General features: G+C 38.6%; 3 protein-coding genes and 1 non-coding gene across 5 annotated transcripts in view; 1 reads left to right on the forward strand and 3 right to left on the reverse strand.

The window, feature by feature from the left end:
* LOC121252262 (36.4 kDa proline-rich protein-like) lies at nucleotides 1–1,663 on the reverse strand. Its single transcript, XM_041151820.1, has 2 exons — nucleotides 1,113–1,663; nucleotides 1–1,000 (listed from the first exon to the last, which is right to left on the reverse strand). Exons 1-2 carry the CDS (start codon nucleotides 1,282–1,284, stop codon nucleotides 120–122), a joined length of 1,053 nt encoding a protein of 350 aa, XP_041007754.1. The 5' UTR covers nucleotides 1,285–1,663; the 3' UTR covers nucleotides 1–119.
* An 827-nt stretch (nucleotides 1,664–2,490) lies between these two features.
* Nucleotides 2,491–19,299, reverse strand: LOC121252171 (AUGMIN subunit 5-like). Its single transcript, XM_041151668.1, is given in 12 exon segments — nucleotides 2,491–2,993; nucleotides 4,196–4,328; nucleotides 5,069–5,182; nucleotides 5,184–5,262; nucleotides 5,786–5,945; nucleotides 7,530–7,715; nucleotides 8,439–8,648; nucleotides 9,089–9,265; nucleotides 9,893–10,034; nucleotides 16,949–17,491; nucleotides 18,495–18,684; nucleotides 18,687–19,299. Coding segments are annotated over 12 exon segments (2,385 nt in total). The 5' UTR covers nucleotides 19,006–19,299; the 3' UTR covers nucleotides 2,491–2,861.
* LOC121253784 lies at nucleotides 6,399–6,503 on the reverse strand. Its single transcript, XR_005938502.1, has one exon. It is a non-coding gene; the product is annotated as a U6 spliceosomal RNA (small nuclear RNA).
* A 3,156-nt stretch (nucleotides 19,300–22,455) lies between the features above and the next one.
* The window catches only part of LOC121252306 (E3 ubiquitin-protein ligase At3g02290-like), a 34,936-nt gene continuing 32,532 nt past the window's right edge, over nucleotides 22,456–24,859 (forward strand). The window contains exons 1-3 of one of the 2 annotated variants that reach the window (XM_041151903.1): nucleotides 22,456–22,681; nucleotides 23,402–23,788; nucleotides 24,313–24,742. In XM_041151903.1, the coding sequence (XP_041007837.1) occupies nucleotides 23,669–23,788; nucleotides 24,313–24,742 (550 nt within the window). In that variant the 5' untranslated portion in view covers nucleotides 22,456–22,681; nucleotides 23,402–23,668. The remainder of the gene's footprint in view (nucleotides 22,682–23,401; nucleotides 23,789–24,312; nucleotides 24,743–24,859) is intronic. The other variant, XM_041151902.1, reaches the window with a different exon arrangement.

Raw genomic sequence — 24,859 nt, forward strand, 5'->3', positions numbered from 1 at the left:
TATAATATTCTAACATATCATGTAAACGGAGAGAAATACTCCTCAAAGATCTACATGCATACTATACCAACATTGCAAAAGATGTTATTTGAGCTTGTAAACGGAGAAATTCTGATCAGTCAAGGAGAAGCTGGCTTTGAAGAAGAAGCAGGCGGAATGCCAGGAATGCGAGGGGAAGTTGGGACTGGAGAAAATGGAGGGAAAGGAAATGGCTGAGATTGTGGAGGTGGCGATGGAGTACTAAAACCTGGTATTGGTGGAAAAGGAATCGATGGTGGTGGTGATGGCTGGAATGGCTTCGGGATAAGTAGAGATGGCTTAAATGGATTTGATGGAAGAAGTCGGGGAAAGAAAAGGTCCGGTTGGGCTACCTTTTGATCTTGTAACTGACTTTTCTTTAAGTATTCAGAAGATTTTGATTTTATAGTCTTTCCTGGTTTGGGTGGAAATGGAAGTCCTAGAAGAGGGGGAAGTTGTGGCAATGGTGGAAGCTCGGGCAGTCTTGGAAGAGGAGGGAGTTGTGGCAAATGTGGAAGCTCGGGCAGTCTTGGAAGAGGGGGAAGATAGTTACGATGTGTGGGAAGAAGATCCGGGACTATTGGATCCTGACTCGAAGGTGATGGATATCCTAAATAATTTGTTGGAGAAAGTGAGACTACTTTCCTGTAAAAGAGTTGCTTGGGATTTTGAATGCTTGGTTTTTGGTCACATAGGATTGGCTGCTTTAATGGCTTGAAGGTGAAGAGTCCGGCAGAAAAGATGTGAGTCCCTTGCTTTCTAGACTTGAGATGGAGTGAAGATGAAGTTGCTGTTGAGGCCACAGAACAGTAAGGCTCGCTGCTGTTGATCAACTTGACTTGACATCCCTCAATTCTTTTGACATGTTTGCTTACATAGAAAGGCAAATGAACTTCGAATTCTCCATGCTCATCTGTTCTCACTTCCTTCAGGAAACTCGGTTTTGAGGTCCCATACTTGCATTCTACAGCAACAGATGCACCTGCATACACAACCCAGAAATAATTTCCCTACCCTCTGAATTAAGCGGATCGATGCATACACACACACACACACACACACACAACTTCTTTAATGAAGTTATTGAGACGAACCTGAAATGAAATGGCTGGTCTGAGAGAAATCCTGTTCGAAGCATGTGTCACAGTAGACAGTCCCAACAACAACTGCAGATGAAAGCAGCTTCGTCTCATGCCTAGTAGCCTCGGAAAGATTAGTCGTGATTGCGATACCGAGGAGGAAGAGTATGACTAAAAGGCAAGACATTATATTGTCTTGGAAGAAAATGAGCAACGCAGCACGATCGAGTTGGGTTTAATGAGAATTGCTGATCAGGAGGCCTATTGCTAATGTAGTATACTCTCTGTGAATTGTATTGTCTGTTTGATCATATTCTAGCTAGCTTGCTAGCTGCCTTCTTGAGGTATAGATTTAGGGTCTGAACGTACAATTCTTATAAACTGTCACAGTCCACCAAGCTGCCTCTTTAGTTATGTCGTTCATGCAAAAACCAGTCAACCACAAGCTAACGCAGTGAAAGGTAAAGATGGTATAGTTGGGTCGCTGTTGGTTCACGAGACATGAAAAGTAGCCATAAATTTCATGAGTCCTTGAATCGATGACCAATTATATAACAATTTTGTGGACATGTTGATGACAAGTAGAATTATTCATATATTATATGTAATAATGCTAAATGCATGTCCAGAGTTTGCAAAGCCCTGTTTCAAACTCTTTTATCAGTTGTGCATGGTAATATGCCATGTGGATTTTGTTACCTCGATCATTAATTTCAATTCTTCTATAGAGATTTCCCTGAATTAACATTGCTAAATATGATAAGACAAGAAATTAAATGATAAATATTTGAATTTTAAAACAATGAATGTTTATTTGGGAGAATCACTTTAATGAATATATAGGACGTCCCTGAAAACATTAGAGGAATTTGATCAGTCATAACCATATTAAATTTTGGGTTAATTGCAAAATTAATATTTGAGTTTTCAGCTTTTGCAAAATTAATAACAAAATTTTTATTAATTTTACCATTAAAAAGTTAACGTCGTGATTGAAAACACACCACACGTGGCACCCGTACACCATGTATCAATCTATGATTGGCTGGCGTGGATATTAATGCCACGTGTTAGCTAATCAAAGACTGACACGTGACCTACCGCTCATTTTTTAACGAAAAATTTGATAGAGTATACCTATTTGAAAGTTTTTTTTTTTTTCTTTTGGTTGAAATTCAAGTATTAATTTGACAAAAATTAAAAACTGAGATCTCAAATTGAAAAAACCTAAAAATTCATGTACTAATTTTACGGCCATTATCAATGCCAGGCTAGTTTATGTGACCTTGAAGGAGGTATAAAGTATAAACGACTTCAGTGCCACTGTGCAGCAAACTGCTCAGTGCTCCCAATTAAAGATAAATCAAGCAGAAACCACAGTATAAAGAAGTAGTGCTGTTAATGAGGGGGATCGTTATGCATTCCACTTCAACTATAGCCATGTCAAACAATCAAGTACAAACACATGTCGCTAAGATTACATGGCACTAATCAAGCCCCCGAAAAGGGATAATAAACCACCCGAAACCCAACACTATGAATAGCTTGTAATACAAAAAAATGATCTCCCCGAGGAGGAGGGCCATCATGGACAAAATTAGATTGGCCTGGCCGTATGTCAAACCACAATTAAAAAGATGTTCTGAGACAGATCCCTTCGCATGCATCACTAGCAGTACCATCCGGTGCTGCATGCACACTGCTTCCATATGGCCACGGTGATTTGGCATAATGATTTGTTACATCCTAGCCTCAAAAATCCACTCACAAGAGCTCCTTATCATAAAACGCAAGAAGCTGCTGCTTAACATGATTATGCCAAGCAGCAACATTTTGGCCATCCACCGTGACCCAGTCAACAACTGTTGACGCTGGCTGCTCCCACCACTCATCAAGCTGCAGTGTCATGTCATAATACAAAAAATTAAAAAAACTAATATTAAGGAAAATAAAATAAAATAACCCAGAAAAAAAAATCAAGGATTTATATGACCACCCTAAATGTTGGCACCGTGATGATAGCTCCAGTACAGCATACTAACATCTGGGACATAAAAATAATATTTTTTTGGAGAGGGGGATTTCGAACTTCAGACCTCCATTTTGGAGGTTGTGGGTTATGCCAATTAGGCCATAGGCCTTTGGCATAATTTTCTTTTCCTTCTTAACGGTTACTCATGCACACATACGAGACTGATCCTGTGATATTTCCCTCAACCAATTGCGTATCTAGTGTGGAGATGCCATTTTGGCCAACGAAGCATTGACCTAGACTACCAGTCTAGCAAATCACTTGTAAAAAATTACAAACTAAGCTATTTTCCGGCAAAGATATAGGTATCAAGCTTCAGAAAACATGTGGGGACTTGGATAGTTAGTGGTTACCTGAAACCCAGACTCAGATATGTTGAGCTGGCATGTATCATTTGAAGTGCTCAAGGAAGATATAGTTGTATATGAGGCCTCAAGAGAAAGAAGGCTCCAAAACAGTATTCTCAGTAGTTTACCAGGATGAACAGGAATGCTAACTATTTGAATTTGAGATTGCCGTACTTGGAATTAATCATTTTTTTTCTTGCCTTAAGAATTTGAAAAACAGCCATTCTCATTAAGATCTATCTATGACCTGTCATCCAAAAATCTACACAAAACAGGATTGGTGCATGGATCAGATGCAAATAAATAATAATGTTCTGAGTTCAAACAAACTCCCAGGAAAAGCGATCAGATACTCTTAAAACAGCATGCCTAGAGATTTGAATATCACAAAAAACTTAAACAAGTGATCCCAGACGACTATTTCTGTATCAAAATGCAACAACTAATTGTGCCTTGGAAAGAAACAACAAAAACACAATTTTAAAAATAACCTAGGATGGAGCACATATGTTGTCTAAAGCTTTGAGTAGTTCATAACTCGATATCCTTTTGTCTACAACCAATATGTTATTTGAGAATTTATCAACAATAGTATCTCTTACGCCACCCAACCCAACCCAACCCCCCCTATACCAAAGCTAACATTATCTCTTTTTTTGGGGGGGGGGGTTTTGCTAGAGTTGATTTACTTTAGTCATGGTGAAAAGCGATTTGCTTACCAATCCCCTAGTGTATTTACAATCTTCCAAGGACTTTTGAGCATTCAAAACTGCAGTCTTAAGCTCAGGCAACCAATTCTCCGTAACAGTTTTTTCTCGTTCAGCAGCCAAATTCAAACAATAACTTGCTGTCCTGCATAATGTAGTCGATAGTTCTTAAACAAATCATTCACAAAACTTAGAAAAACCATATAAATAAGAAACTCAACCAACATGTTTATTTACATTCGGGAGTGGTGAAAGGAAGCGGAAGGGGGAGAGAGAGAGAGAGAGAAGTCAAGTCACAGGTACTACAATGCACATGTGATCCTTCCTGAGTGGTATAGCTCGATCATGCAGATCGATTTCCAAAATGGCACAAGAGCTATTATACGCCTGGTACATGAAAGATGAAGAAAAGGCAAAGAACGTAGACTAAAAAGACCTTAAACACATCTCCTAAAAGATGCACGTTCAGCAAAAGGTTGAAACAGCCAACACAAATGAAACACAGCAGATCAGTAAAAGATGTTGCTTGGTCATTGGTGGTTCAAACAATATGCAATATCATTTTTGATTGGCACCAGGTGTCCAAGAACAGCATCTCGACTAATCCCAGAGGTACACAGGCCCTTGGTAATGAGTTTCCCACAAGTGGGCCTCGGGTAATTCAAGGGGAAAATCTCCCAGTCCGATAGCCCCTAGGAATTGTTTGCACCGAAGAGGATTCGAACCTTAGACCTAGAGGGAGCATACCTCAAAGAGAAGGCCTTGACCACTTGAGCCAACCCCTAGGAGTTGATATGCAATATCATTGAGAAGATTAACTTCCATGAGGGAAAAAAAAAAATATTAATAATAGCATTTATCAGCCAGAAGGCATTTCAGGTTCACCTTTCATATTCTTGTTGAGCACGGTAAGCATGGTTCAGCAATGCATGACCGATTTGAACAAGTTCTTGCCGTATATGAACTGAATTTATTGCCTTTGCCAAGTCTTCCAACACTAGCCTCGGAACCACGAAGTTTCAAACAGAACTCAAGGGACTCCAATACCGATGCTAAACTAGCATCTGAACCCTCCAAGCCTAATTATAGAGCACAAGTTATTACTTGATGATAAAACAAGAATTAGGTAGGGACTGAAAATACACGTATCACGTGGGCATTCCACACCATACGAATAATCTCTTTCTTTTTTCTTTGTTAGTATGCCACACAACTAATCTAAAGAATAAAAGTTGAAAAACACAAACATAGCAGGTCGCACACCCATTATTTCAATATAAAACCTAAGTGGGGTTTGACTTCCATTAAGATTGGTTTTTCAGTGCTAGTAGGTTTGGGTTATACATAAGATCAAGTGACTGAAATTGATTTTATCTGACCTAAAATAATTTATTTAAATAGCGTGTAAAACTTTAAATGATCAGGAACTCATTTACCATGCCACTCTCTAATGATTGAAATGAAGTATTTTTCTTTTCTTTTTTGATTTTCTCCATTTTCAGTAGAAATAAATAATCAAAGAACCAATACACCCAAGGAGGCAATTGGTCCTTTTATGTACTCCATGGTGTTAGCATTCTATGTCAATTGTAAAAAACTCACCAGAATGATATTGAAGCGCAGCAGAAATCCGGCATATTGATGGAATTGCAGATAGATCCCTGGCACCAGCTTTTGCAGTCAGAATAGCAGCATTCTTTTCGGCAGCAGCGACAGCTTCAGATCCAGTGGATCCATTGGCACCCATGGATTCCAAGAGTGCCTGATGCAAAATTACTGGAAAATAAGTCCTACAGGTTATAGATGCAAGCTGTTGCAGAGAAATCTTTTCATGACCTCTAAAGTAGAAAGAGATTTAAACCCAAGAAAAAAAGCAGTTGCAAACATGACAAGCACACTAGGAGGCTGGGCTATTTCAGACAATGATGCCATAAGGGATATCTTAGTGCCCAGATCTGTCTGATTAGTTATCAGGAAATCCATTTACATTAGGCGGCGACATCATTATCAACATCCAACTTGAGTCTCCACAGATCAAATAATTGACTGTTTATACGGAATTGAACCATGCAAGACTTTATTTGTGAGACCCATTGAATAACGGGTTTCAATTTTCAAGAAGACTACAAAAGAAACAGGCAATTACTGCATTGCAGACAATAGTTCAGAAAAAGTTCAAAACATCAGTTCCTCAGACATATCTCATCAATCATCCATGAAAATATCAATCCTAGATCTGTCAAGTCATCGTTACACAGGGGTCATGCTAAGCGTCTTTGTGTCATTCCAATTTCAGCGGGTGTCACCAATTCAAAGTGAGGCTCAAAACCTGGGATGAGGTGCATTTTGTTTAAGTTGGGTACAAGTCATGGTACTGTTTCCTGACATATGTGAAAGGGGAGGGGCGGGGCGTTGTTGTTCAGCCTTGTTTGTTTACCAAGGTATTCTCAAATATTTCTTTCCCAAACATCACTCAAACATAAAAGACTTTCCAATTTCAAATTCTCAACTTTTTCATCTAATTATTACAACTTTCCCAAACTTCCAAACAAAACACAAAAACAATACAAATTTTTCAAATTTCAAACAAAAAAATATGTGCGAACAATTTTTAACTATATAATATATTTATTCAACCTTTTCTCTATCCTTTCCCAAAATCCAATAAAACATTTTAACTCAAACCGTTTCACTACTGTTCACAAACCATTTCACTACTATTTACAGATATTCTGAGATATTCTAATTGTCCAAAAGAGCCCTTAGTGTTCATGTCATAAAGCTTGAAAGACAATTGGTTCACTTTCCAACAGCTTAAAGCTTTTGGGATTGCTAGTTTTCATCATTTTCAACATGGAATGAGGTGCATTTTGTTTAATATTGTTTATGTCAAGTAGCATTTGCAATCACTAGTGCTAAGACGGCAATCAGAAACATAGATAGCGCCATACAGATGCACCTGCCTTAACATCAAGCACCTCTTAATGCACATTCCTTTATGCACAAAACACTAGTTATAATTATACTATTGCATATTTAAATGAATTCACAAAAAGTAAAATAATAAACAAATATTATTGATCCTTAAGCTCATGTGACAAGCAATCTATTTTTCAACAAAATCTAGTTCCCTTTACTTCCATCAGATTCCAACAGTTGGTCATCAAAAATAGATTCCAACAGTCAATTCTCGCCCCCCAAAAAAATCATATGAGCTAATTCAACTATCGTGAAAGGAACAATGAAAAAAATAAACTAGTAATTAGCAAAATCTAAGACTGCCAACAGACTCATTATAATACTTTAATAAATCACATGATAACATTTTCTACCATAGCTGACAGACCTGTGGGGTCGATGGAAGCATGTAGATACTATTATCTGGACTTTGATAGAAAGCAGAAACTTCTTTATCAATAAGATCTTTTGCACTATTTGAAATGTCCATCACGACTGTGCATGCTGGAATTATAGTGCTTGATGCATACTCCCTTGCAGCTAGTGGTTGATGATTCCAGAATGCAGCAGCATCCTACAAGATTAATGAAATCACCTGAAGAATCTTATGAAGAAAAAAATTATTCACTTTGTCACTTAACTTATAGAAACAACAGCCATAAATGCCAAATTAAATCCATATACTACTTTCACTACATGAATATATTGCCTAAGATACTAAACATGTTGGATATAATTTCTCAAACAGAATGCACTTTCTTTTATCCCTTCCTGCCTTCTTCTAGCATCAATTAAGGGCTGGCTTGGTTACACAAAACCAAACTATTTCATCTCATCATATCATATAATCATTACAACTTTCTCAAACTCCCACACAAAATATAATAAACAATTCAACTTTTTCAAATCTCAAAACAAAAATAATATTATAACAATATTTTATTCAACTTTCAACAAAACATCTCATCTCATCTCAACTGTGTAACCAAATGAGGCATAAAACTATAATTTAGCAATAGATCCATCACCAAAGATGTGCCATTGGCCATTACACCAATTATGGAAAGTGGAAGTGTGGTATGCCATTTAATCATAAAATTGTGCTTAAAATGGCAGTTCCACTGACAGTGTATATTTTCTCTGTCGCCCCATTTAAAAGGAAAACAAATTCTTAAATGCTATTCAAAAGTAAAGTAAATCCTCCAAATTTTACAAGACAACAAAAATATTCCCTAAAACTAAAAGTGCCTCAAAAAAGGACTGGTTTTACCAGGAATTTGACAATGATATATCTTACCATGTTCGCCTTTCGAAGAGCAGTATATATTGTTTTGAGTTGAGATCTACAAGCATCAAATTCTTCTATCTTCTTCCATTTCTTTTTCAAAGAATCTTCCGCTTCTTTCCTTTCTGCACGTAATTTATTCAAGCGCTGTACTTCAGCCATTAGTGTATTGAAACTTGCCCTCAACCCAGCAACTTCTCGTTCCTTTGACCAAACCTCAAACTGAACCAACCCACAGATAATAGAATGGCCCAATGATCAAAAACTTCCCTGATTAGAGAGAGAAACATAGCATAAAACTCAGATAATATTTTATCAATTATTGAGAAAGGATTGATTCAGAGTGATATAACTCAAGTTGTCAAATCGTGAAGAAGGATATGTTGACTTAGAAGGCAGAAGAGAGCATCTTTTAGATAGGATAGAATGTAGCATAGAATAAATGTGGCCAACTCCAATCACTTGATGAGGACTCACAGAGCTGATCTGAAGCTAATTGGGACTAAAGGCTTTGTTGAACTGAGTTGAGTTGAGTAAAATACATTATTCTAAACAAGAAAATAAGGAAGAACAAAGACGAGTAAATAACCTCTAACCATGGCAATGATCCATCCATATTATTGTTAAATGGAAACTGAAACCCATAAGATCTACAGGCTTACCTCGAATTGCCTAAGACTACCCATATTCTGTGATGCACCTCCAACACTAAATGAATGTGAAGAAACTACGTCACTACTTCCATGCAAACATTTTACAAGTTTTTGAATTGAGTCCCTAGCTTCAGCAGCTTTATTCAGTGCATCTTCAGTAGCCAAAAATTGTTGAACATGAGCCTTCTATGAACAACAAAAAAACCAGAATGAGTTAAACTTCCCAACAACATTAACTGAACAGAAATCAGAAAACGAAAAAGAACAAAAAGTTAGAGCGTGCATAGTTGAATCAAAACCGTCTTTAGGAAAAGGTGCTAGTCTGGCACTAAAAGCCCATTTGGCATGGAGGAAAAAAAGGGAACTTACACTCGATAGATTAAAAAAATTAAAAAAATGTGTATCATTGGAAATAAATTCAAACGAATATTGCCGAGGGCCTGTGCACCACTGTGATTAGTCGGGACACTGTTCCTGGACACCCGGTGCCAATCAAAAAATAAATTCAAACGAATATTTTTTTTTTATCGATAAATAAGGATTTTATTGATGAGAACTAGGCATAGCCCAGGTACGTGGGAGTTAAAACGAATATTAGAAAATAAGGGGGGAGATAATTAAACTTGATCAGATTAAATAAAGGAACATGAATACTTACATTATTAGGTGACCCGTAGAAGATAAATATAAAAAGTCAAAGTCCGAGGAGAGGAAAACAAAGTAGTTTACAGATCCACCGCATAAGAAAGATCTAATATGTTAATTATGCAGAAAAAAATAAAATTAAATTAAAATGAAAACTAAAAAAGAAACCTGTCTTTCAAGAAGTTGATTTTGAGTTCCTCTAGAATGTACATCTCCTCCAATAGTTCCATTACCATAAAGCTGATAGTGTAATGGTGAGTTCACATCAGTAGAAGATGCATCCATAACTATATTGTTCTCATATTTGTACCTATTAAGCAATAAAAAAGTATTGGCCCATTAAATGGTGATTACACATTGACAAAAAAGACCACGAATTCCACCACAAGATTTTTGAAAATCATAATACCAGAGAAACATCTATTTAATCTGAAGAGTCAGGGAAAACAAGGAAGCATCACTATTGGACGAAAGGAAACAAAGGTGAAACAAGTCAAATAAAGTAACAATTCATGCCAGAAAAATTAAATATCGCAAATGAATAAACATGCCACTTTAAACATATCCCCATAATGGCAACTTCTTCTCTTTCATCTCTCTCTCTCTCTCTCTCTCTCTCTCTCTCTCTCTCTCTCTCTTGCACACACGTCACTATATGTGTGTTTGGCTCTTAAATTGTTAAACTTGACAATTTAAGAGCCAAGAATGACAAAAAGACAGGATAGACTAAAATCAAGCTTGAATTTGTATAGTTGGGATAACTTTTCAACCAGGCTCATAAACGCCATTTTTGTTTTTAACCCCTTCTTCAGTAGTAATCTAAACTCATTGCAAATAATGAAAACTACAGGAAAAAATAAAATCCTTTATCAAAAAACTAAAGCAATAAAACCATTGGAATAATTTTATAACAGGCAGGTTGACTTCCTTGTATCCCTAAACTAAGCACACTTAGGCTTTGCTCTTGTATATTCCCGTATACTTGGACTTTTGCCTATTCTTTTGATCAATAAAATCTTGTTTACCGACCAAAAAAAAAAAAGGCATGTTGACAAAAAATAGACCGTGTCTCACAAAAGAGTAACGAACGGAAGATACAATTCCTAGGGTGTTAAAAATTGGATTAAAACCCACAAAGATAATTATTGGCCAAAGAAAATAATACATCCAGTAAAGGACCTTCAACCAATGAGCATACTTCAAAGAGCCTTGAGTTAACATTGTTGCCAAAGTAATAACTTCTAAAACATCAACTCCGGATATAATAATAGCCATAGCCCCAGTACACTTTTTTTGATCAGTAAACAAATTTTTATTGATCAAAAGGGAGACATAGAGTGTCCAAGTACACGGGACATATACATGAACACGATCACAATGTCTATCTTAGAGATACAAGAAACTCATGAAAAGACCTGCCATGAAAATCAATTACAATCGACCAATGGAGTAAAGTATTGAAAAACAAAATTCTAAGCTCTTCCATTGATCTTTCTTGATCTTCAAAGCATCTTGCATTCCGCTCCCTCCAAATGCACCACCATAGACAAATAGGTAGCATCTTCCATATGGATGCAATTTGAGTGTTGCCCTAATACCTCTCCAAGAGGCTAAAAAATCACACCCTTTCCGGCATCACCCACGCTAACCCCACCCGTGCTAAGACATCTGTCCATAAAGTCATGGCAACCTCACAATGTAGTAATAGATGGTCAACGGACTCACCACTCTTCTTACACATATAACACCAATTTATAGCGATAATGCCACGTTTCCTTAGGTTATCTATGGTAAGAATCTTCCCCAAAGATGCTGTCCATACAAAAAAAGCTGCCTTTAGAGGTGCCTTTGTCTTCCAAATGCTTTTCCATGGGAACGGGACTGAGTTGTGCAAGTTTAAGGAATGGTAGAAAGAGCGAGCCGTGAACACTCCCTTCTTAGATGGACGCCAACATATCTTGTCTTCTCCTTCCCCCGACACACTAGTGGAATACACAAAATCAAAAAAAGCCGAAAGGTCGTCCATCTCCCAATCTTGTGCATCTCTATGAAAAGTAAGGTTCCAATGGGAAGAGCCATTGGAAGAGATAATCAGATCTGCGATAGAAGCTTCTTTCCTTCTTGCTAGGCTATAAACTTGTGGATAAACATCCTTGAGCGCCCGATCACCACACCATAAGTCATGCCAAAACTTTACCTTAGATCCGTTGCCGACTTTGAAGCAAGTAAGTGCTGCATATGTGTCCCACCCTCTTCTAATGTGTTTCCAAAGCCCAACTCCATGAGGTCCACTCACCGCATTAGAACACCACCCTCCCCAAGATTCCCCGTGCTTCAAAGCAATAACGGTTCGCCACAAGGCCTCCCGTTCTTGGTGATATCTCCATAACCATTTGCCAAGCAATTGATTGAAAGTTCTCAAATTCCGTATACCCAAACCTCCTTCTTTGATAGGGGAACAAATTGTGGCCCATTTCACCAAGTGAAATTTAAACTCATCTTTGATCCCTCCCCATAGGAAATCCCGTTGAATTTTCTCCATGCGATGAGCCACCTTAGCAGAGAGCGGAAATAAGGAAAGGAAATATGTTGGTAAGTTAGACAGAGTACTTTTTATGAGAGTCACCCGGCCCCCTTTAGATAAGTACATCCTCTTCCAACCAGCTAGTTTCCTCTCCATTTTTTCTATTACAACATCCCAAATAGATTTCGATTTGAACGCCGCACCTAATGGAAGGCCAAGATATTTCATGGGCAGCTGAGTTATCTTACCCTTCAAGATGGATGCCAGACTCTCCACATTGGGTACATGTCCCACTGGCACTACCTCTGATTTAGCCAAGTTCACCTTCAAGCCTGACACGGCTTCAAAGCATAATAAAAGAGATCTCAAAGCTCGGATTTGCTCCCGTCTGGCCTCACAAAAGATTAGTGTATCATCAGCAAACAAAAGGTGAGTGATGTTAAGCAAACCTGACCTTGCCTCTCCCACTGAGAATCCTGATATGAATCCTCCCTCTACCGCCCCTGAAATCATCTTGCTGAAAGCTTCCATTACAAAAACAAAGAGAAGAGGAGAAAGAGGGTCTCCTTATCGCAAACCTCGGGAGCTCTTAAAAAAACCTTTGGATGTGCCATTCACCAAAACAGAGAAACAAGGCGTGGAAATACAATGAAGGATCCAAGAACACCATTTAGAGCCAAAACCGCATCTTTCCATCATATAAATTAAGAAACTCCAGTTGACGTGATCGTAAGCTTTCTCCATGTCTAACTTACAAAGGAGTCCCGGCTCTCCCGATTTAATACGACTCTCCAGACATTCGTTGGCTATAAGCACCGAGTCAAGGATTTGCCTACCTTGAACAAATGCATTTTAAGGCTTCGAAATCAAGCCTTCCATCACCTTACTCAGTCTGCTCGCCAATACTTTGGATAAAATTTTGTATAGCCCACCCACCAAACTAATGGGGCGAAAATCTTTCACTTCTACAGCACCGGGCTTTTTAGGAATGAGTGCTAAGAATGTACTATTAAGGCTTCTCTCAAACCGCCCGCTTATATGAAATTCATGAAAAACCTCCATAATGTCATCTTTAAGCACATCCCAACATGTCTGGAAGAAAGCCATGGAGAAGCCATTGGGACCTGGGGCTTTATCACCCGCCATACCCCTAATCACCGACCTGACCTCTACCTCATCAAATGGCCTCTCGAGTCGTTTCGCAACCTGCGGGTCAAGAACATCAAACACCAACCCGTCAAGTCTCGGTCTCCACTCAAATTGTTCCGAAAACAACTTATCATAGTAATTGACAATGTGGTCTGAGATCTCGGTATGGTTGGAAGAGACCGCCCAATCTATCAACAAAGTATCTATAGTATTGTACCGCCTATGTGAGTTGGCCACTTGGTGAAAAAACTTGGTGCATCTATCCCCTTCCTTTAACCATAAAACTCGTGATTTCTGACGCCACGATATTCTTCCAAAAGAGACAACCGTTCAATGTCCGCAATCACTTGGGATTTGCGGGCCCGCTCGGTTTCAGTGCTAACCCTCTCCTCTTCCACACCCTCCATATTCTTAAGCTCCTCCATTAGAACAGATTTCTGACTGTCCACATTACCAAACTCTTGTATATTCCACTCCTTCAGGTCCTTTTTCAAAGACTTTAACTTGCAAGCCATCTTATGGCTAGCATTACCATTAAAATGGTAAGAAGACCACCATTGTTTTATTCTATCCAGAAAACACTCTGACTTCAACCACATGTTCTCAAATTTGAAATACCTTGGGCCTCTTCTGATGCCCCCACAATTCACAAGAATGGGGAAATGATCTGAATACAACCTGGGAAGTCTCTTCTGAATGAGATTCGGATATTGTGCCTCCCATTCCGGAGAGATTAAAAATCTATCTATCCTCGACCAAGATGGAAGTTCTCGGTTGCTAGACCAAGTGAATGAACCACCTGCAAGAGGAATATCTAGTAAATTCTGTTCGGAAATGAAGTTAGAAAAATCTACCATTGGTGAGTTGAAACCCGAGCCACCTGATCTCTCGCTTGGGAAACGGGTGACGTTAAAATCACCTCCAATACACCAAGGTAAGTCCCATAAACTGTTAATATCGGCCAACTCATCCCATAGTAGCCTTCGAGACCGGTCAAGATTAGGCCCATAGACGCCTGCAAAAGCCCACTGATAACCATTCCTTATGTTCTTAAAAGAGCATGCCACCACATGATCCCCCATGCAATCTTCCATTTTTTCCACCACTCTTTTGTCCCACATAACTAGTATGCCCCCGGAAGCTCCATTGGACGGTAAATACAGCCATCCCACATGCAAACCGCCCCACAAACTCCTAATAGTACGAAGAGAAATAAGTGTCAGTTTAGTTTCTTGTAGGCAAACAATGTCTACTTTCCAACTACGGAGAAAGGACCTAATAAGTAGTCATTTATTCACGTCATTGATCCCTCTCACGTTCCAAGATAAGATTTTAGGCTTCATTAACAAGAGAGATGTCCCTCCCTTTTGCTCTATCTCTCCCCGAGGTTCCTTCCTTATTATCATAGTTAATGGAGCATTGCAATCTTTTCAATTCTCTCTCCTTTTTAGCAGCCGACTTCAGTACTGTGGAGCGACCAGCTTCCATGGCTACTAGGAGAGCCAAGAATTGGTCTTCGTACCCTTCACAGGAAATCCCCACCCAACCATGAAGCTCCTCTACTTTTTTTTAGTACCCAATCTGATGCTCGAGGTGCAATATGAGGTGGGAGCATCTGTAAGGGTGACGGGCTACCCATCTCCTCCTCTTCTCTGCCCCCAGAGTCCCATAAATGCTCAGCTGACTGGTACCCATCTCCTTTCCAGCAACAGAATCTGCTCCCGCCAAGATAGTGAGTCTTGACCCACCCATAGCTGAGTCTGATTCAACCACATCATCGGGGCTACCTGTGTCTGTTTCAGCATGCTCCAAACACATCATCGGGGCTGTCTGTGTCTGGTTCGAAGGCATAGGCTCAAATACAGTAGCCAGAGCAACTTCACGTATAAGTGCCGAACCTTCTATGACCTTATCGCTGCTCGCCGACTCCTCTGACGTCGGCTACGTAGTCTGTGCGCCGATACCCTTCATCGTGACAGTCTGTGCAACATTCAGTCCATCGTAAGCACAGAGGCCGTCGTAAATCTCTTCTACTTGCTCTGGTTCTGTACCCGCCGGCGATGCAACGTCCATCGTGGCCTCTGCGACCTTCGACGGAGTCGATTGCGTCGTTTCCGGCGACGGTGGCTCAGGCCCACTCGTCGACGGGCCACCTGCGGCCTGCATCTTCTTCCTCCAGATGGCAACCCGTGTCCCCAAGGCCCTTAAGCCCTTCCCTTGGCCCTTAAGCCCACCACCCGTGTCCCCAAGGCCCACATGGCAACCCGAGCCCACTCCTTCCAGATCATAACCCTCAACGCACCGTATTAACTCCCCAACTCTATTAGTTAGCTCCCCCAACGATTCCTGTACTTCACGTAACTCCATCAGAATTTTTTCTTCTTTCGGTCCCATCACCCCTCTGCCAACACCACCTCCACACTGAGTATCTGCCGAAAAGGGAGGTAATCCCTTTTGCAAGCCTCCCATCACCTTACGCTGCACAGCTTGAGGCACCTCCAGAACCTCCTTGTACGACTTGTTTGGCCAAGTTTCCACCATCTCAGGCGATGGGTTTCTCCCTTGGACACCTACTCTGCCCATGTCCTTCAACACTGCCACCATCTTCCTCCACCCCATTCCTTCCTTGTCTTCAGGTATGAGTATGTAGCTCCTGCGGCCTCCCCCCCCATACACAGCCAAAGCCATATATGAGCCCCGAGAGTTAGAGCAACGCTGGGCTGTAAGGCCTCTGTCACCTTCCCGTCGAGTTGAGTAGTAGCCTTTGTTCTCAGCCTTCAAACAAGCCTCCAATGAGTTAGCCACCCAACTGATAGTCTCTAAACCCAGCCATATGCAGCTCACTCCTTTCCAACCTTTCTCAGTAATGGACACCCTACCCCCAAGTCTTCTCACCTCAAAAACCTTTGACTCTATAGCTAAACAACTAAAAGAGTTCATTTTGCTAACAGATAATCCCCATCAACAACCACCAACCACCATTGACAACAAGAAAAGTCTTATTCTCTCCAAAAGTCTCGGACTCTTCTTAGCATTTCTTATGAAACGGTGTTTGAGAAGTTCCTTTATCCAAAATCTCGTCTTGTTGACACTTTGATTATTTCTTTCATGCCTAGCCCCAGTACACGGAACAAACATCAACTAATAGTGCATTCTAGCTCTCAAAACCGGCTCCAAGCATTGCCATAAAGGTGGTGGCTTATAGTAAAACAAAGAAATGACAGTATTGGACCAACTAGGCTCGGTCATCTATTTAAAACTGAAACATGTAAGTTTTCTCAAACAAGGTTTCCTAATGATAAGCCAACTAATATATCTATATCACAAGCACCATAAATGACCATTCAAGAAGACCCTGAGCGAATTATTTTCTAACGGAAATGGTTAAAATCGATGGTAGAAAAATATTGCAAGTAACAATCTCGTCACATACATTTGTCTGTTTAGTTATATACCCAATTGAACAACCATAGTCGAACATTGACAAAGTAGAACAAAGAGCTGGTTAAGTCGAGAAAGTACAAATACAAAACAGGAATGCATAATAATACCTTAAAGTTTCTGCATCAGCTCTAACATCAATTTTCTCAATTTCTCTAGAAATCAGAGTTTTCAACTGTAGAGTGTATGCAGTAACCGTTTGAAGCATTTGAGGAGGACTCTTCAAGTAATTTTCTATAACAGTTCTAACCTCATCAGGTATTTCACCATCAAAATCAAAGCCCAGCTTGGCTGCTTCCAATTGAGGATTCAAATGAATACCACTTCCTTCGTAAGCAGGAAAAGAATTGCATACTTTTTCAATCATATGCGCTGCAAGAGATTCACATGCCTTTCGGATATTTCTTTCACAATTAGTCTCAATAAGAATCACGTCATCTGCAGACTTGTTTCCCTTAACAGTTGAATAAACAGCTTCCTTTTCACTGTTCGCACTAAAGCTGTTACTTACTTCATCTGAAGAGTCATCACTCAACCTCTGAGCATTCCTTGCTTGATTGACATGGTAATGAAGACGTTTGTGATATTCTGCAAATATGTTTGTGGCTTCATCACACTGTTGCTCATAAGCCTTCAACATCACTTCCTTGTGCCTGCATTATGTGTAAACCAATATATGCTCTAGCAGTCTTCTCATAATGTCAACCCTCATGCAAAATCCGTATACAATGTAAAGGCCACGAGTTTCATAGATCAATGCAATCCACATCAATTAAATGTATATATCCAAAAAGATTTATTCTTGAGAATGTAGCCATCAAACTTGGTCATTTCTAAGCATCTAGAATCAAGACTCAATAAATACATGTAAAATTATAAATAAATACAAAGATGATGGCTAGTCTAAAAAGGGCCACTAGAATTGATATCTTGATAACGAGTTTTTTAATGAAGTTACCAAGAAGAAGATCAATTGCTTCTAGAGTAGGTGTAAAAAGGAAATGATGCCAATCCCAGATAGTTTCAGTATAAAGCTTTGTTAAAGTTGAGGTTAATTAACAAATTATGAAAAGACAATGACAAGAAATAAGGCTCTTTTTCCTCTTTAGAACTCTATACCATTGGATGGCAGCTTTCTTTAGTTCCTTCCAGTTTTTGTTTTCTTATTTTTTTTAATCTTCTTACTCTTTATAATTAGATGTTTCTAATGTATACTCCATGTGTACTTCGATAACACCATTTGATTTTAAAAATTATCTTACTTGGTAAAAATATACAATCATAAAAAATCATCCTGTTATATCATTAATGCACTGCTCGAGAAAAGACCTACGCAATGCCATGTAGGGTATTCATCCTTATGCTGCTCATCTATTCAATAAACTCCGTACTTTCTAGCTACCAAGTTTTGGTCTTTAAAACATGAAAAATATGGGCACTAACATAAACTTTGCAATGTGCATGACCCTTAAATAAAAAGGACAAATACAATTCAGGTACTATTTCTAGCTATATCCACATTAAAACACCAGATCCTAATATCGAATTCACATTTCTTTCCACAATTTTGTCTAGAGCTAATACCGTGAAAATCGCAGAAAGTCAACAAACAGATAAAGAATTAAACATTGTCATCGGTTTTACGAGTGACTGAACCTGTAATTGGCACGCTCATAAAGCATCCTCTTGCGCTCGGCCTCCTCCCTCGAAACCTCAAGCATCTTGGCCCTCAAGTCCTTCCTCTGTCTCCTCACGATTTGCCTCAACCTCTCCACCTCCTTGGCCGCCGATTCCCTGTCTTGCAACGCTGCTTCCCTAGTCTCCGCCACACCCCCCTCACGGGCACCTTATCCTTCCGCCTCCCTCTACCCCTAACCTCCTCTTTGCCACTGCCGCTGCCGCTACTGCTAGCACTATCGCCACCGCCATGAACCGTAATGTTCCTCCGAATGTTCTCAGCCGTCTTCGCCGACTTCACGCGGGCTATCAAGAAATTCCAGACCGGGATCATGTTCCCGCGGAAAATCCTGCGAAGCGAGTCTATGGAGGGCAACTGTGACTTGCCGCTCGAGGCGCTGTATGGACCCAAGGGTCGGTAACCCATCTCCTTTTGGAGCCACTCCAGTATGGCCTGCAGTTGGGCCACCGAGCCGGAAGAGCTCTGCATTTCTTTGGGGAAAACAAAACAACCGAGAGTTGCACCGAATTGGGCTGAAGTGAGATCTATGAGCTTTGCATTGAGTAGAGAATCAGGTTTTCCGAAAGTTTGGAATTAGCGAATCTGAAAATGCATGTATGGATAGAGAGAGAGTAGGGGAAAAGGGGTGTGGAGCGGCCGGCGAAGGCAGGAGAGGATGTTAGGAACTGAAATGAAACGTAGGAACTGAAATGAAACGTACCGATCGCTCTTTATTCCCACCCAGTGCCTGCTGTCTGTTACAACGTGCAAAATTCAAACCGTTTGATACGTTTTTAGTTGTTATCGTGTGAAGTCCACGTAAGAGTAATGGTACAGTAAGTGATGCATAATTATTTTTAAAAAATAGAATTTATTATTAAAAATTTAACTTTTTATATAAATTTTAAATTTATTATTTAAAAAAAAAATACACGATTAAACACTCTATAACTATAAAAATCATTTCTCTCTTAAAAGGATTTAGGCAATAAAAAAGTAAGGTCTAGAGACGATAATTAGAGGTGATTTTCCTACTTGAACCTATTATAGTAGCATTTTATCAACTGAAAAACCGGACATAAGAGATTGGAAGAAGCTGTTGGTGGGAGATGAGGCATTAACTTTATTAGTAATATTAGCATACTAACATGATGACAGTGTCATCTTCTGTAAAGCTGATGTGCATACTAGCCTTAAATTACAAACTGTTTTAAAAAGGTATGAGTTGACATCTGGATAGAAACTGAATATGGAAAAGACTAGTATGGTGTTCAGCAGAAATGTTAGTGATACTATGCAAGAGGATATCAAAAATCTGTGGGGGTGGAAGTGTTATACAGCAATATGAAAAATACTTGGGTTTGCCTCCAACGATTGGGAGGAAGAAGTCTACTGCTTTCTCTAAAATCAAGTCAAGAGTATGGAAGAAATTGTAATGTTGGAAGGAAAAATAGTTATCCCAAAGAGGAAAGGAAGTGTTACTCAAGGCAGTGGTTCTAGCCATACCAACATATGCTATGAGTTGCTTCAAACTACCTAATTGCCTCTTTAAAGAACTTGAGAGTTTGATGGCAAATTTCTGGTGGGGCAGAACTGACAACCATAAAAAGATCCACTTGGTTAGTTGGAAGAAAATGTGCAAATCTAAGTTCCAAGGGGGGATAGGTTTCAAGGATCTTAAATTGTTCAACACAGCTCTTCTTGCCAAACAAGGATGGAGGCTTGTTACTCAAACCGGTTCCCTGTTGTATCAAGTCTTTAAAGTAAGATATTTTCCTAGAACAGATTTTTTGGAATCAAAGCTTAGCCGCAATCATTCTTACGCTTGGAGAGGAATATGAGAAACAAGATATTTTCTCTTACAGGGATGTCAAATGAGAGTAGGGAATGGAAAGACTATAAGGATTTGGCATGATCCTTGGATTCCTGACTACAGGAACTTGCATTATGAGCAAACAAGAGTAGAGATCCAATAAGGAATATCAGAAACTGTGGACTCTCTTATTAACTTGGAAACTGGATGGTGGGATACTCAAAAAGTACGAGCTATCTTCAATCCAATACTAGCAAAGAAGATTATTAGAATAGTTGTTTGTCATGTAGGATATGAAGTTAGGTGGATGTGGACTGAAGAGAGAAGTGGTGAGTTTAGTGTTCGAAGTGCATACAAATTGCTACAAAATAGCATTAATGACTCAGAAGAGCAGAGTTCAAATAGCAGCAATCTGTATAGCTTATGGAGAGCAATTTGGAAGATGAATGTGTCACTGAAAATTAGGATTTTGTGTGGAAACTATGCAAAGATTGTTTGCCAACCTGTTCAAACCTGCTTAAGAAACATGTTGACATTGATCCCAAATGCAGCATGTGTTATGAGCAGGTTGAAGACTTGAGCCATGCCATTGTTTTTTGTCCTCAATTGGCTAAGTTTTGGAAAGGTCATTTGCCTAGTCTATTTGATATCCCAAAACCTATCTATTTCATTGATCTAATCCAACATGTGCACAATACTAGTACAACAGAGGAATTGCAGAATTTTTTCTTGATAGCATGGAGTTTTTGGTTTCGGAGAAATAAAAAGTTACATGATGCTATTATCCTCTCTACCAAAAAAGCCGTTGATCATGCCTTATCAATCCAAAGTAGTTATGTTTTTCTCTCTCAATAGAAAAGCACAAACCAGACCAATTCTCATTGCCACTAGGGTCCTCCTCCAACGGGTTTTCTAAAACTTAATATTGATGGGGCTTTGTTCTTTGATCAAAAGAAAGTAGGAATTGAAGCAGTGCTTCGAGATGAAAGAGGGGATGTTATCTTTGCAGCCAGCAAGGTAGAATTCTATATTAAAGAATTAGAAACTGTCAAGCTAGTGGTAGTACTAAAAGGCTTTCAGCTATGTCCTCAATCTGGTATCAAAAAGCTGATGGTAAAATCAGACTCCAAGTTGGTAGTGGACAATCTGCAACAAGAGTTATCACAAATTGCATCAAGCCTGGAAAACTTGATATCGGAAGTTAAAAGATTAATGTCTCTCTATGATGTTTGTTTAGGTCAACATGTTAATTGATTAGGTAACTGTGTTGCTCATAAGTTAGCTAGAATGGCATGGGATGTGGATGATTTGATTGTGTGGGAGGATTCTGTACCTGAGTCTATTGCCCATGTTATTTGGGTTGATAAGATCTCTTGTAATCCTTAGTGCAATATAGATGAAAGCCATTTCTTATAAAAAAAGAAAAAATTAGCATCACATATTCTTTTTAAAAAGTTTTAAATTCACTAATTATTTAAATTTTATATACACTAAATAATAATCCTACAGTTGGATGAATCAATAAAATTTAACAATCTCTTCGTATGGATGGAAAGAGATTTTCATACTCATTCTATTTTTTTTCGTATAAATATTATATTAATATTTGTATTTAGAACATGTGATCAAAGAGAAGTCAAATATGTCAGGCATATGATCAGATTCTTTAAATAAAAAATTTGGGTTCGAAATTTCCCACTGTATTAAATAAAAAAAAAGGTCGAATACAGTTAATAATAATTTTCTGCTTCTAATACAAGATAATCCCAAATGTGCCCACTTCCTCTACGTATTAGAACCGTATGCCAAGCCTGAATTCAAATCTCTGTGAAAAAGCATGTCAGATTAAAATAAAAGAAAACAAAAACAAAGCATTATTTTAGATATTAATTTATAGTTTATTTATTTTTAAAGATGAGATGAGATAAGACGAAATTAAAGTTAAAAGGTTGAATAAAATATTGTTAAAATATATTTTTTAATATTATTTTTATTTTAGAATTTGAAAAAATTAAATTATGAATTTTATTTTATATTAAAAATTAAAAAAATTATAATAATGAGATGAGATAAGATAAGATGTGATATTTTTTAAAAACAAACGATCACTTAGTAAAGTTGGATTAGATTCCTCACAGTCCAACCACCGGCAGGGATAGACAAAAAACATAGGAGAACTTTATTGCGCGCTTTCACAGGTTTTCTCGCCGAAAAATCCAAACGCACGCACAAAATCGCACAAAACCCATTTTTAGCATCAGATTTTCGAAGCACCTAATCCGAGCGGCGAGCCTACAATTAAAACTAGATAAAGATAACATCTTTCTTCTCCCTCCAGTCAGCTTCCTGAAGGTAAATTTCTGACTTTTTCTTTCATCGATTTCTCCCTCTATTACTTGTGATTTTCATTTTGATTCATTCATTTTTTGGTTCTTTGGTTTTGATAATCTCCAATGGGTTTCTCTTATTTTAAAAATTTTTTCGTGTTTCTCTGGGTCGATCATTTTCTTCCGATAGGATTTATCCTCGATTTCCAATGCTATGTATTTTTCCAAAAGTCGGGGTCTTTTCTTAGAATACATGTGTTTTGCCTTAATTGCATGTCGTCCGATTGTGCAATAAGCATGATAATCGTCTTTGTTTTTGTGTGGCTTTTCCTATTGGACGATGTGGTAACATTCCTAGCAACGAGAGGAGAGTTTTTGGTTAAATTGAAGGGAAACACGAAAAAAGTGAAAATTTGGACGGCAAAAAGTTTTCTCATATTTCCCCTTTTGATCTATTAATTTTGCACCGATTGTTGGTTTGTGGCAATACAGCTGCAATCGAACAACAAAAAATACTTTATCATCTGTGCACGTATATTGAAATAAAACAGAATCTGATGGCAATAGTTTGATTATACTACGAACTGTGAGAGCTCCGATTGCATTATTAGAGATTGGCTTCTAGATTCTGTAAATGGAATTACTTATTTCGGTTTTCAATTTGGTTTGAGGACAGCGTTTTCAGCTCTTTCTCATTTCTATAGTTCGCATAATTGTTTAATGTTATTATTTTCTTTTTCTACAGGTTGTAAAATCTATCCATAAGCAAGCCAGAAAAATCTCAAAGGCATTCGTATTTTAAAATTGAAGAGGGAGGGTACCGGTTTGCGGGGGATGTGGGACTTCTGCAAGCTGAGCGTCCTTTCTCGTTCTTCATTTATCAAAGTAGAATTACTACAATAAGATCATTTTGAGCTTGACATATATACATATTACAATTGGTATCTGTTGATGAGATTGGGGGGTTGCAGTGGAGGGTTTTAAGTAAAGGAAAGAGATTGCAGCTGGCATAATGGGTGCTGTCTGTTGCTGTTTGAATTCCAACGGTTTTGAAGAATATGTGAATTCAAATAGTCCTGTATATAGAAACTGTATGTGTCTCAGTTGCTTTGTTCAGAACCTTTTAAATGCGGTATGTATCTAAGGTTCCCTTTTTTTTTTGGTGAATTCTCTATTTTCTGTAAGTTGAGTTACAAATTTTATGTTCAAAAACCTGCAGCTACGACTCTGTCACTTAATTGAGAGCTTTTCCTCCATTGCTATGTACTGCCGTTGGGGTCTTTTAATTTGTTTTCATGTTGTCAAAACCTAAAACTTTTATGTGCAAATAGGTGTCTACATTTCATTTTCTTTTTACAAACAATTTGGCATTGTCTACATGTGGAAAGTTTTTCTTTAACTGCATTAGTCTTGGCGTGCACTTGTATGCTTGAACAAATACACAAACACATGTTTAAGTGTCTTCTCATTTTGTGGAATTTTCACTAGCATTTGTTAATCTGAGTTTGTAGGTCAAGCTTGTTTTAGCACTAGTACACTGAAGCAAATTTTTGTCCTAAATCACTCAAAAAGATTTTAACATTAATGATGAGAATATTCCTTAACTGCGTAAGCATATATTTTCTTTAAACTTTTTGTTTTGTTTTTTGTATGTAGTACACATCACTGTTTAGAAGAGGGGAAGTGCATTCCATCACTTCATCTATTCAGGGGGCAGCGTCTATGACTTCTGCAGCATCACTTGACGACTCTCTATCTGACATGTATCGCTCTCCTCCAAGGCCCCTACCTTACGATGCCGACCCCAGATATTTCTGCTTGCAGCGGGATGGACTGCTTTCAAGGCGTGAGAAGAGCTCAAGTCATTTACACGAGGAGACTGAACCTCTAAGAAGTGATGTTGATGCAGATCATATGGAATCTTTCAATTCAGGAGACAAATGGAATGAATCTGCTTGTGAAGATGGATCCAAAGAATATCTTTCTAGGTCCTCACTCAAGCTCTCACAGGCAAATACTAATATTGGAGTGGGGAGCATTTTTACATCAGCAGAAGATGAGGATGTCTGTCCTACATGTCTCGAAGGTATTTTTTTTTTCAATTCTTATTATTTTTTATTACATGAAACGTCTCCAAAGTAGGACCTTTCAAGCCCACTCTTGGGGAGCAAACCCCAAATACAGAACCATGTGTCAGGTACTC

This window comes from Juglans microcarpa x Juglans regia, chromosome 2S (genome assembly GCF_004785595.1).
Source record: "Juglans microcarpa x Juglans regia isolate MS1-56 chromosome 2S, Jm3101_v1.0, whole genome shotgun sequence".
Classification (NCBI taxonomy): Eukaryota; Viridiplantae; Streptophyta; class Magnoliopsida; order Fagales; family Juglandaceae; genus Juglans; species Juglans microcarpa x Juglans regia.

Coding starts and splice junctions, on each gene's coding strand:
- LOC121252262 (XM_041151820.1), bottom strand. CDS start 1,284: ATGTCTTGCCTTTTAGTCATACTCTTCCTCCTCGGTATCGCAATCACG. Junction 1,001..1,112: donor GACCAGCCATTTCATTTCAG/GTTCGTCTCAAT, acceptor TTGTGTATGCAG/GTGCATCTGTTGCTGTAGAA.